General features: G+C 38.3%; 1 protein-coding gene across 5 annotated transcripts in view; it reads left to right on the top strand.

Annotated features, from left to right (window-relative positions):
- LOC108603381 (protein doublesex) overlaps nt 1–13360 on the top strand; it is a 32489-nt gene that overhangs the window by 16744 nt on the left and 2385 nt on the right. For 3 of the 5 annotated variants that reach the window (XR_001915299.1, XR_001915297.1, XR_001915298.1), the window contains exons 3-4: nt 6121–6258; nt 10719–11205. Coding sequence is in view for 2 of the 5 variants with exons in the window: in XM_017992152.1 (XP_017847641.1) it covers nt 6121–6258; nt 10719–11140 (560 nt within the window). In the remaining 3 variants the exon portion in view is untranslated. Of the gene's footprint in view, nt 1–6120; nt 6259–6741; nt 7213–10718; nt 11358–13360 lie in introns of those variants that run through there. The other 2 variants (XM_017992152.1, XM_017992153.1) reach the window with 2 other exon arrangements.

The raw sequence follows: 13360 nt of genomic DNA, 5'->3' as shown, positions 1-13360 counted from the left end.
ATTAACATAACTTTTGCATCAAATCTTTTTTGGCAGCTATTGTGCTTTCTATAATTACACCTACACCTACTTGGGAATCCGAAGGAGTGTGACACACATGCTCCTGGGCAAAACTAAAAATAGTTCATCTATTTTACGCCTTGATTTATATGCTGCAGCTCTGCCAGCAAAACATGCGCTTCATTAAGCAGCAGCAACTCCTTAAACAGCGCAGTGATTTACTTAAAAATAAACATGCACTTACTTGTAAGTAATTTAAAGTTGTGTCATGTACGAGACAAATGTTTATAAAATTGTTAATTGCACAGCTCGAAATTCAACTTAGTTGCTTTGTAGCTTCAACTTTTGAACTTGGCCAAACATCAAATTAGCTGCAAAAGCAAAATATGCATAATTTTAAGCAAATATATTTTATGACTTGTGGGCGCTGCGACGCAGACAGACAATAAAAATAAATCAAATATAGATTTTTATGAGCAAGCAACAGTTATATTTTAAAATATATGCATTGTGTATAACTTTAAGCGCTTAATGCACTAAGCACTTTGCTTTGACAAGCGCCGCAAGAGCTGTCAATTGAGTGAGCGAGACAGCAGCTGCAGACGCAGTTATCGTTATCGACTTTGGCAATGCAGCGCACGTGTAATGCATAAAGAGTTGACGTAGTCCCACATATTAGAAATTAGCATTGAGGCAAGAAAATCAAACCGATTAGCCAAACACTTGCAAGAATAAAGTAAGGCAGGCGCACACACACACACACACACACACACACATAAGTATATACTTACTTTAATGCATATGCGCTTACGTCATAATTGACCTCTGCTTACTTTGCCGCTTGGCGTCACTTAGTATCAACAAACATTTTATACCTTGGGCACGTTTAGTTGTTTGCCTAACTCAGTGCTGCCAACTTTTGATCAAGAAAAAAAAGCAGTTTCTGGCTGGAAGCAAGGGCTAAAAAAGCTAAATCCGAGAAAGAAAAAAGCTTGAGTAAATAAATTGGAAAATTAGAGAGAAAGTGAAGTCAGCCAACTGTTTTTTTTTTAATTTCACAAAAAACACACAAAAACATAGCCCCCAATTTTTTTTTCAGAGTGAAAGCTGCTTTAATTTTTAAAAAAGCCACAATTTTAGCTGTTTTCAAATTGTGCCCGCATTCACACTTTCAAAAAAAGCCAGATCTGACGAGAAAAAAGCGAAAATGGCACCACTGCATACGCTTGGGGTTCATATTGAACTTTAATATTGAAAGCAACACACGCACAAAATTTGCAGCGCAAGCAGCTTTCAGTTGTGCTAGTGCATATGCATAGCAATCAGCTTGCAGCAGCTGCATCGCAAGCAGCTTACAACGCCATTAACTGCTGCATTTTAATGCAATTAAGAACAAACAACTTATTACAGCCAGAGAACAAGCGCATAAAATCATTTGCCAAAAATGCTCCCTAATTTCCAACAGAGTAATTAAAATACCGCCAGACGACAATGTTGCGACCACACAGTATGCCATAATAATATGCGTATATATAGCGCATATTTAAGTGCGCTGAAAGTGCCAAATGAATTTATAGATATCTGCGCTATATTTAGCAGCAGCTGCTGCAGCAATAGTTGCAATTGCTCAGACTTTCTCATATCTAATCTTGGCTTAACTTATGCGCAATTTATATGCCCAGAAATGTTTTAGCCAAGTTCAAATACGTGCAATAAAAAAGTATTTGCGATCATAAAAGCAAATCTACAGCGCAAGCTTGTTATTTTCCATAATAAAAATAAAAAACTATATAAATGCATGCAAAATGATGCATGATGAACGAGCAAAGCTGCGGAGTGGGGGGAGCACCAAGCAGGCAGCCAAGTCAACTGCAATTGGTACGAGTTTGGAGTTTTGTGCTCAAGTGAATTACGACTGCAAGGAGTCGTACGGATGGTAACAGCGACAACAGCGATTACGAAAATGGTGCTGACTATGTCAAGGGGCTGGCATCTTTGGTTTGGGTTTGACAAGCGTTGAGCTCGTAGCGCTTTTCTTTATATAACTCGTAAAGTTGCTGGTAAATGACAAACGTTTTAATTTTGAGATTAAAACTGCTTTCGTGCCAAGCTTAACAAGCTTAACTTGGCTAAAAGCAGCCAAAGCACAATGCCAACTTCCGTCAAGGATGCGTGACATCCCAGCGACATGCACTTTTATTAGCGCTTACTGCTTACTGCTGCTGCTGCTGACGAATGCCAATGGCCAAAAGCGACGCGTGTGTCGTTGACTTAAACAGCAGCAGGCAAGAGCCATACAAGTGCTTAACTGTAAATGAGCTACGACAACGGTAAAGTGACGTCGCCAGAGCTTAGCTAAGCGCAACTTGCAACTTGCCAAATGCATATAAACAAAATACAGGCCTTGGCAAGAATATATAAACAAACGGACAAGCTACCAAACTTAAATGTCTAGCACAACAAAACCTTTAGTTAAACATGCATTTTGCATAATTTCAATATTCAATATATTAATATTATATTATATTAATTTTTTTCAATAAAGAAGTAAGCGCATAACACCAAAAAACCAATAAAATATTTTGTGGTTTGCGTTTACTGTTTTAATAAATAAAAATTGAGGCATATTTTAATAAAACAGTCGAAGGCTATTGGCGCATAAAAAGCAACAAGCGTCAACTTGTATGTATAAATATAAGAATATTAGAGCTATAAACATAATGCTGTCTATACACCATAAAATAAAAATATTCAAAAATTTCAATAATAACTTAAACATATAAGTGCGCTTTATTGGATTTAAGCGCAAAAAGTTGCTCATTCGCTATATCAACACAATAATTTAGCTTGAGCATTTCATTGAACTACAACAAATGATCATTACAAATAGTTTTTGGGCTTAACTATACTTTGGAAGCTAAAATTTGTATGTTGACATATACAGCAACCGACAATGATAAATTTATTTATTTATTTATTTTTAATTGTAGCCTAGAATTTAACAAAGGCCTTCAGGCAACAATGATAAATAAATGTTGCAAATTCTTTTGCTTACACAATTTATTTTAAACACATTTTGTGACACGTACACAAAGTGTTGAGTGTTGAGCCAAGCGCTTATATTAATACGATTTTATATATTTTTAAGAATTTTCAAGATTTATTGTGTCAGTCTAATAATAATTGTTATATTTTTCTAATGCATTTGTGACTTCACACACTCATACACTCGTCATACTTTTAGTAATCTAAGAGATAAAGATATAAATATAAATTGAATAAGCGCATGTTGTAAATATCAACGCCCAGTCCAAGCTCTGAATAATCTCATGCTAGGCAGCAAAACGTTTCTGATCCAGGAATATTGTTTTTAATATAATTGTAATTGTTCATTGTTTGGCATAAAGTATTAAATTGAAACAATATTAAAATTAAAAACATTTACTTATCATTGCATTCAACTACAAATATATTTCTTTTAATAACAAAAACATGAAATAAACGAACAGCTTTTGCTTTTCTCTGCGTGTATTTTTCACAAATCTCATATACTCTTCAGTAATTTGAACTTGCTTGTCAGTCTCTGCTTTGCCTAGCTCAATAGACTAATAAATGTTTGCTTAAATCATTGCGCTTAGTTAATTTTATATTCCATCTGCGTCTTCTATGTCGCATGCCTCATTAAGAGGCAGCTCCAAGCTGCTCTCATTTAATATTGTTTGCTCAGCATGCATTTGCATTGTGATTGCTCGCTCGTCTATCTTTCACTCTCTCTCTGTGTGTGTGTGTGTGTGTGTCTGTGCTTGCTTCATTTGCCACATTGCCTGTGTGCCTGGCCTGCAGCTGGTTGCCTGCATCAATTCATCTTGATTGCTACTCCTTTTTGCATGCTGCACATTTTGCGCTGCCATTTTGTGGATATTTCGATTTATTATTTTTTATTGTTGTTACGTTTTACGACTTTGCCTGCTTGAGCAGCATCAAATCTACAGCTACAGAGCAGCATTGGCATTTCGTCAGTTTACGGCTGCTGGCCAAACTTTGCATTGGCCCTTTGGCCAGCTGGCCAACAAAAATTGTTATCCAAAATATTTGCAGCCAAAGCTTTTTTATTGGCCAAGTTAATTTTACAGCTTAGAGTGACAAGCTAGCAAGCTTTACGATAGCCTAGCAGCAAACGCATTTGTGAGACGTGCACAACTAAAAATGCGCTGCGTATACTTGATATTTTGATATAGTTGCATATAAGGCTGCGTAGCTTATATGAATATGAAGGAGGCTATAAAAGTGGGCTGGAAGACAACCGAGGCCGAGGCCGAGCCATGTAATTCCTGCAATTGGCACACACTTCTATGTGCAACTGTATATAGCAGGAAAACTCCAGGCAGGCGCAGCAGCAGCTGCAACAAACTCTCATAAAAAGGCGCACAAAAAGTGCAAAAAACGACGATGAAAAACTTTGCTAACGACTTAAACGACAGCGAAAACGAGTGCGAAGTGCCAACAACAGCAGCAGCAGCAGCAACATATAAAAGAAACGATGCTGCAGCCAGGCAAAAGGATTCGGCTACGGCAATGTGCAAGAGAGCAAGCTAGAGTAAGAGCGAAAGAGAGCGAACGAGTGTGAGAGCAAAGCATTGGAGAGTCAGCTGCACTTTGCACAGTAATAAAAGTAATAATACCCGCAAAAAAGGCGAAACACAAGAATTTCTATCTTATGTGTGTGTCCACTGCTATATACAGTACCTGCATATATAACTATTTACTTATATATATATACAACTATATATGAGCTGTATAACTGTAGAGTTGCTGACTTTTGTCGTGCGCAGAGTCAGAAGCCAGTTTATGCGCGTTAATGGCATCGTTTACTGGCTAACTGTAAATGTGCGTTAGCACTCAAATGGGTGTGGCAGCTTCATGTTGCAGCTGCAACAGCAACATTGGCTGCACAACTATTAGATGGGCGTAGCCAAAATTCGATGCTCAAAACTATGCTAGGCTAATTATATTTAATATATTTTAATTATGCTTAGCAAAATTTGATTAAAACCAAAGCCAATGTTAATGCTATTAAGCTATTGAAATTGAGCGCAGCGCAAATTGGCCAATGAGCACTATTTGGGTTATAAATTAATTTGTTCGCCTAATAAAATAATTTTAATGCATAAAATGCAAAAATGGCAAAAGCAATTAAAAGCAACACACAGCAAACTAATAGCTTAATTACTAAATTAAAAAAACGCCAAAAGACAGGCGAACCAACTAAACAATTTGCGTGTCTATATAAACTTATATACAAGACAAATGATGTAAACCCAACAATTGCAACAACAGCTGCATTAACAACAGCAACATACACGCAAAGCATGAAAACACGTTTCACACACACACACACACACATACAGCTGTACATATGTATGTATTGTATGTATATATAGCAGAGAGCGCGCTCACCAATGCAAAACGTGCGCCACAAACTCCCCACACTGCACGAAGAGCAGCAGCAGCAGCAACAACAGCAACAACATTGGCGTTGTAGTTGGCGCTACTCAGCAGCAGCGACAGCAGCAGCAGTTGCATGCAGCAAACAACAAGAACAACATCAAAAGACGAAAAAAGGAAAGAGAAACATAATAAAACGAGCCAATGACTATGAAGCTCCGCCTACTGCGGAAACTACCCACGATGACGACGACGACGACGACAACAACGACAACGCTTTTGTTGTTTATATTATAATTGTTGTTGTTGTTGCTTGTTTAAAATGGCAGGCACAGCATAATGTACATGGCTACAATGCCGAGTGTAAATTATTATGGCCAAAAGTTGCAACCAAATCGATTGAATTTATTGTTTTGCTTGCACGATTGAACAATTAGCTGCAGCATATTGAATAACTATGCCGCATTAAATTGCACTATATGAATTTGCTGCGCTAGCATTAAGCATACGCCGTGTTGTATAGCAATTATTTTATTTATTTTTACATAACGATAAAAGAAAAAGATAAGAACAAAATTTTCAAATAAATTTAAAAGTATTTACAAGTTTTTTTGATAAGCTTAAAGCCTCTATAGCAATGTTTATTTATTGTATTTTGTTCTACGTTTATTGCAGGCCAAGATGTTTTACTAGACTATTGCCAAAAGCTATTAGAAAAATTTCGTTATCCCTGGGAGCTAATGCCACTCATGTATGTGATATTAAAAGATGCTGGCGCCGACATTGATGAGGCCACACGTCGCATTGAAGAGGGTAAGCGAACAGTTAGCATTATAATAAAATTAGTTCAACTATTTCAAACACACACATATTGGAGTTTACTATTAACATTTTTAACTGTTACACGCCCAGGCCAATATGTTGTGAATGAATATTCGCGCGAAAACAATTTAAATATTTATGATGGGGGTGAGCTGCGCAACACAACGCGGCAATGTGGATGATAACTTTTCTCTTAAAAACAATAAACATTGAATTCCTAAAGCTAAAATCAAAACGTTAATCAAAGGTTTTGCCACAGTTACATATTTATTGTGTGTGTTTCAAGTCAAATCAAGCACACTATAACTTTAATATTAAATATTAATAAATTAGCCTAAAGCTTACAACGCGCACGCGAGTTAAAGTCAAATTTGTAGCTTTTGTAAATACTTAATTCGAATCTAACGTAAGCACTTACTAAACTCTTGCTACAACTACTTGGATATATCTTCAATCAACAAACCAAATACGCAGATCGCTGATCTGTTCATACTACAATCAACATACCCCTTGAGATGCCAGCAAAGACTACTCTACTCTTCAATCAACATAACCCCCGATCTGGCCTAAACTACTCTACAATCAACATAATCCCCATGGGCGCGCGACTTGCATAACTTTCAATCAACACGCAACACAAAGTATATCGAATGGCAAACAACGAGACAGCACTAAAATGTTTGTTTAATTTAAGCTTAGCTTAGCTTAGTTTATAAACATTGGATATACTTTTAAGTTAGCTGCATAATTGCAAAGCTCGTTGATTTCAACGAAGCTTTTGAAATCTGTTTTATTCCCTTACATTTGCTACTACTACTCACGCCAAACTAAACTATAGTTTCCTATGCATAATTAATTAATAACTAATAGCAGCGAGTTAGCATTAACTTATAAACATAATCAATATTCAAATTTCGATACCCAATGCAATTAATATAAAACACTTTCGACTACTTAAACAAATATTTCAACTTACAAATTGGCAAACTTTATGCAAATTAATCAACAACTATAGAGTTAGTAATAGTTTAACAGCTTCAATGTTAATATGTAAAAATTTAGCTTTATATTTAAGCTATTTTATGCTTCATATACATAATGTAAAATTTATATTGTAAAATCTAAAATTAAATATATCATTACTATTGTTAACAATTTAAGCAGTTCATATGCCAAGCTACAAGTAAAAATATTAAACAAAAACAATATTAAGTATACTAAGTGTATAACTAATTTAAATTTAAATTCCGCTAGATAGTTTAGCTGTTGTTAATTTCGTTGCTGACATTAAACTGAGAGAAGTGTAACGATTGCTTGCTCAAGTTGTTGGCCATTTCAGCAGCAGCAGTACCGTTACACTTTCAAGCCATGGCTTGAAGCTCTTTTGACTGAAAGGGGGCGAGCTGTAGTAGTATTTGTTATTGTTTTCGGTTTGTCGCTGCTGTTGGCATCGTAAATGCATCATTAAACCGAAAAATGCATGCGAAGAATTTACGACATTGCCAACACCGTCGCTGGCAAGCCCGGCAGCTTCAGCTTGAGCCACCCTACTCTCAATGCATAGCACTGAGCATTTGGCTGTGAAAGCTGTCAGGTAGTAGTAGCTACAATAACATCCAGCATCGTTAACTGCTACTAAACACGTTCAACTCCAGAGTCGAGCCAGTGGGGCAGGCAGAGACACCTACGCTGCATACATGAGGTTTGTGGGTAGGGGGGATGTGGGGGGTTGTTCAATAGGCACTGCGACGTGCAAATGTGTGCACTATAAAGCTTAAAACTGTTTATGTTTGAATTGTTTTTCATTTTGAACGCAGATTGAAAACAAAGAGTCGCGTTGTAAATTTTATGTAGCTATGTCTAATGATCAAGTTTTTTAATAGATCTATGCTATGCATAGACAATATGCATGCATGTCTTATGACCTTTCACGCCCAGTTAAGCAAATGACTCAGCTGTCAGCCATTTTTGTCTTTATTACACATGCCTCACCCACAATTTACTTCCGTCATATTCGAAGCCATTGTCTTGCCTTTGTTAAACCATAAAATAGACGCGGCACTATTTGCCTTTTTTTTTTTAAACGTAACCATAACCAAAGGCAACGCTTCATCAAGGCTGATGATGCGCACAAAGCAGAGTTATGGCAACCCTAGAGCTCAGCTCAGCATGCGTAACTACAAATTCTTGAAAATTGCATCCATAGCATAACCGCTTGCTTATTAGAACAGGCAGCAACATATAGAAAAAGCGTTGCAAGGAGCAGCAGCAGCAGCAGCAGGCAGCAAAAATTTCTCAACTTTACGACTTCATATAGTGGGCGGGTCGTAAAAGGAAAAGAATTGTGCAGCGTCAACTAGTATGGACAATAGTAGTAGTAGTAGTAGTAGTACGACTGACTGACATTTTTACTGCTACACATGCCTGCCGGAACAAGCTGCCACTTGTGCCAGACATCAGATATATAGTAAACGCATATAGCGTACACTTTGCTTCCTGGCTTAATAATAAGCAGCCAGTTTGTCATAAATAGCCAGAACATGGCCTGAACGTGGCCAACAGCTAATAAATTGACCAAGCCTTGGGCGACTCTTGCTGTTGTTGTTGTTGTCAGGCGCATTTGTCGCCCGCTAACCCAGTCAACTGTAAAGTTATTGCCCAAAGGTTTTGTGGCCTGCAAACGTGCTGATTAAGAAGCGTTCAAACTGAAGCATAAACTGAAGCTGCAACAAAATTTATTGAGCTGCGCTTAGATTTAAAAATCGAACTAAAATGCGCAGCCAAAGTGCAAAAGAGTGTCAGGCATTTGCTACTAAATAAATAAGCTGCAATAACAAGCTAAATGCTATGAGTGTGTGTGTGTCGTAGCAGTGAGCTTTCATTTGCAATTAAATGTGCAGCGTCTTTATCAATTTACTTTTTATGCTTTAACAACTATTGAAAACCAACTAATAATAGTATGTAAATTAATTTGTAGCACAACTTGGCTTAATTAACAATTATAAAAAGCAATAGCTAGGCACAGCACTATGGATATTTTTCCGTTTTTTTGGCATAAACTCTAATTTTAAACCTATTCAATTGAAATTTTGTTTGAATACATTTTTGAGCTCCCAAAGTGACCTACCAAGTTTCAAATGATTTGAGGCACTATTTCATATAGCAGCCATATAACCGATGTGACCGATTTGCTCTAAATTTTTTGTTTATCAAGCTATGGCTTTGGAATTTGGTTTGAATACATTTTATAAGTTCCTAGAGTGACATACCAAGTTTCAAATGATAGCAGCTATATAACCGATCTGTGCACAGTTTAAACTGTCAAAGCATATTATGTTACAAACATAGCTAATTAAGTTTAATAGCTCTCTCTCGCTCTTGCAGCTTTCGTAGCTGTTAGCTTTTGTGCTTAAGTCGCTGCTGGCACTCAGCTTAGTGTAGAAATTTTAATGTAGTTAGTGTAGTAAGCTGTTGGCCAACATTCCATTTAGTTTAAACTTTACGATTCTCTATTTCGTCAAATTGCACAGTGGCCTGACTGCCTGCCAACCTGGCTAGCTGTATAAGCCAGGCATCAGGCTATATATTGGCTTTAACTGCGCCTTAGTCAAATGCATACATGCAAACAACACACATACTTATTTATATGAGCTAGTTAAAGGCAGCGTATAGTATTTGCCATTTCACAAAAGCCTCTGGCACACACACACACACACACACATGTGTGTACATATACTCATGCGTAATTCTCGTGTGCGCTTGGCTCTGTTTAATGCATTCTGCAGTTGGCGAAAGAAAAAATCCCATTAAAATTAAGTAAAATTGCAGCAACAGCAGCAGCGGCAACGTAATCGTAAAAACTTGGCATTTTGATGTTGCACCAAAGTAGTAAAATTTTGAAAAGTTTTTGCCACGCAGATAAGACGAACGCAGGCAGAAGGGCGTACAGACCGTCGGACGGTAGACAAAAGGTTCTGCCTCTCACTATTTGCTATTGATGCCCCCAAAATGCGGTTGGGATTGCTTTGTGGATTTGGGGGTGAGAGCCACATGCGTGTGCATCAGACGAAGGTTGCACATAAACTGCCAGCACACAAGTTGCGGCAATACATAGACTCAGGCATAGTTAATGCTAATGTTAATGTTAACGTTATTAGGTTTTTTTTTTTTAACCTTTTGTTGGCAGCATGTGTGAAAAGGCTGCAAGTTAACGATATAAGTAATAAACTTGACTAACGCTTTTATAGGTCTCGGCTTATTTTTTAGCGTCGCGGCTTGTTCTACAAGCTACGGCAAGTAATTAAAATTGAAATTAAAAACTGAAAGTATAAATTATGTGAAATACTCGTCGAGTTGAGTTGCGAGTAGCTCAAACTGTCTGCAGCCAGTTTAAGCTTTGCCTTTGGCAAAGACAATTATTAATCTTCTTCTGTACGTTTCCTACTTCGCAGCGTTTCGTATTTTGGCGCCATTGTATTATTACTATCCGCCTATAGCGCCCATATACTTGACCTATCCAAGCATCGAGCGCTTTAACCAGTTCACCCAAATGCCGTTGCCGCTGATACGGCCGCCCACGCCCGAGCTGCCGTCCAGCCGCTCACCGCCCAGTCCCAGCTCTGCCACAGACGCAACCGTAAATCTAATCAAGAAGCACACACGGCCTGGCCACAGCAACGCCGCCTCACCCACATCCACATCGACACCGCTGTCAGCATTGGCCATGCCGCCCATTTCCAATGCCGTCGCCGCCGTCGCTCGACAGCGCTCACGCTCGGAGACGCCGCCAACACCGCCGTCGCCGCCGCCAGCGCACAGCAGCAGCAATGTTATCAGCACATTTAATGCCACAGCCGCCGCTGCAGCCACGTAGCAGTATCAGTATCGCAATGTTGCCGCCGCCGCAGCAGCAGCAGCGGCAGCCGCTGTGCTCTTTGTGTAAGTAACAATCAATTGTCTATGATATATATAGAGTATGCCTAAATCAGAACAAATCTATGCTTTGAGCACAATTTGAGCAACTGCCTCATTATGCATGCAACACCATGCAGCTCGAGTTTAATCAAATCAATTTCGACGCATAGTTTTATGCTTACAATTTAAGTTTTCGTTTTGGGCTCTAGCCATTTTCATTTTCATTTTCATTTAACATTTTGGCTATTTTGCCCAGCAAGCCAAGCCAAGAGAGCTTGCGACGGCTGCTGCTGCTGCTGTTGCCTGCCGCGTTGCATTTCCGGCAGAGAGCTCACGAAAGTATGCAATAGCTTTTTCATCATTTGCTCTGATGGCTGCAACGTGGCCAACAAAAGCTCCAGATCCAGCTGCAAATGAAAAACAATTCCTCTCGCCTCAGCCCCAAGCCCGCGCCCAACAATTGAAGCATTTGTTCAACGCTTTTGGCCATTTGTTGTCGTTGCTTAATTTCCAAGGCAAGTGTTAAATTTCCATGCTGTGTCAGCTCGTCTGTTTGTCTGTCTGGCATTTTAGTTTATATTATACACACTTAATGCTGCTCAACAACAGTTTGTAGCCTTTTGTTTTGTTTGATGATTTTGCTTTAATTAAAAACTCAAGTGGCGTCGCCATTGACGCGCGTAGCAGCAACTTTAAAATTGTATTAAGTTGCCGCCGCCATGTTTACGCCCTCCAAATATGTATGACCAATATCATAATGCATATATATATAGACATATACATACATACGTTTGTATTTTATGATGCCCGGACAAACACTTCAATGCTATGCTAGTGTCTGTCTGCTGTTCAAGGTAATAAAATATACGCATTTTGCAACAAGAGCAGCATCTAAATCTTGTCTAGAATTGTGCGCTATTTCCGTGCTATGCTATCCCTATCCTTTCGATTGTGTTCTCTGTTCTGCGCGTTTTGTGTTATGCGCGCCCTTTCGGCACATTAAAAACCTCAACTGAACTCAAAGTCTCATCTCCTGTGGCATTTCGCATCAAAGGCGCGTCTCGTCGTCAGCTTTTACGAGTGCATCATAAAACTGGAACGCACGAGAGCTGCGTGAAAATATTCTTTTTTTTATACATTTACTATATGTATATATGCATATACATATATATATTTGTATGGCTCTCTAAGCCTTCATAATTAAAATTCGTATAGCGCGACTACAAAGTCAATGAAGGAAGCTGCTGCCAGTTTTGGTTTTCGTTTTGGTTTTTGCTCTTGTTGATGGATGTCTTGACGGGGCTGCTGCTGCTGGTGCATATAAAACTATCATGAAGTTCATTTAACTCTGTCAGCATGCCAAAGTACAAAGCATATCAAAACTTATCAGCTGCAAACAAACCCCAGAGGCAAAAATCGACAACAATTATTCAACTCCAAATGCAGCCGAGGCCATAAAAACTGCCAAAACAATGCGCAACTTTTACGAGCCGACCAGGCTACGCTCCTGTGCACCAATAGCAGCTACAATAGCAACTTTCCAAATGCATTCCACACACACACACACACACATACATACAAACTGTATATATCCTTAGCAAACGACACTTGAGCTGCGCTCCTTGTCGTTTGCTTTTGTTTGCGTTGCCAATAAATGCATAAGTTTCCATTTAACGATATTTTGTTACCATTTTCTTTTGACTCAACTCAAATACAGCTAAACGTGCAAATTTCGCACACCTTCTGCGTCACTCATATAAAAAAGCAAATGCGTTTTCATTTCATTTACTTTTCGCCTTTTATTTTTATATTTATACGATTTGGTTTTATTTTGCGTCACAGTCAAATGAAAAGTCAAGTGCATTTTTCAAAACAATTTGTTGAGCAAATTTAAACAGATATATATATGCGCTGTGGCATTGAAAGTGGCATATAGTTGACAAATTAATAAATTGCTGCCACGCTTTTACTGCCAGTCGCTTAACAATGTGGCAAGTTGCCAAAATTGTAACAGCATATTGCTAAAATTTAATAATCGAGCAATTTATATAAAGCTAAAAGTCAGTACAAATTACAGCTGAGCATTAGCAACAGCATAAGACTCTGTACATCAACTTCAAAATTAACAAACAAACTTCAACTGCCTACAAATAATAACAATTTACTGCTTTGTGCAGCG

This window comes from Drosophila busckii, chromosome 3R (assembly GCF_011750605.1).
Source record: "Drosophila busckii strain San Diego stock center, stock number 13000-0081.31 chromosome 3R, ASM1175060v1, whole genome shotgun sequence".
NCBI classification, from domain to species: domain Eukaryota; kingdom Metazoa; phylum Arthropoda; class Insecta; order Diptera; family Drosophilidae; genus Drosophila; species Drosophila busckii.
Note: the sequence above shows the minus strand (reverse complement) of the source record. Positions and strands in the feature narration are given on the sequence as shown.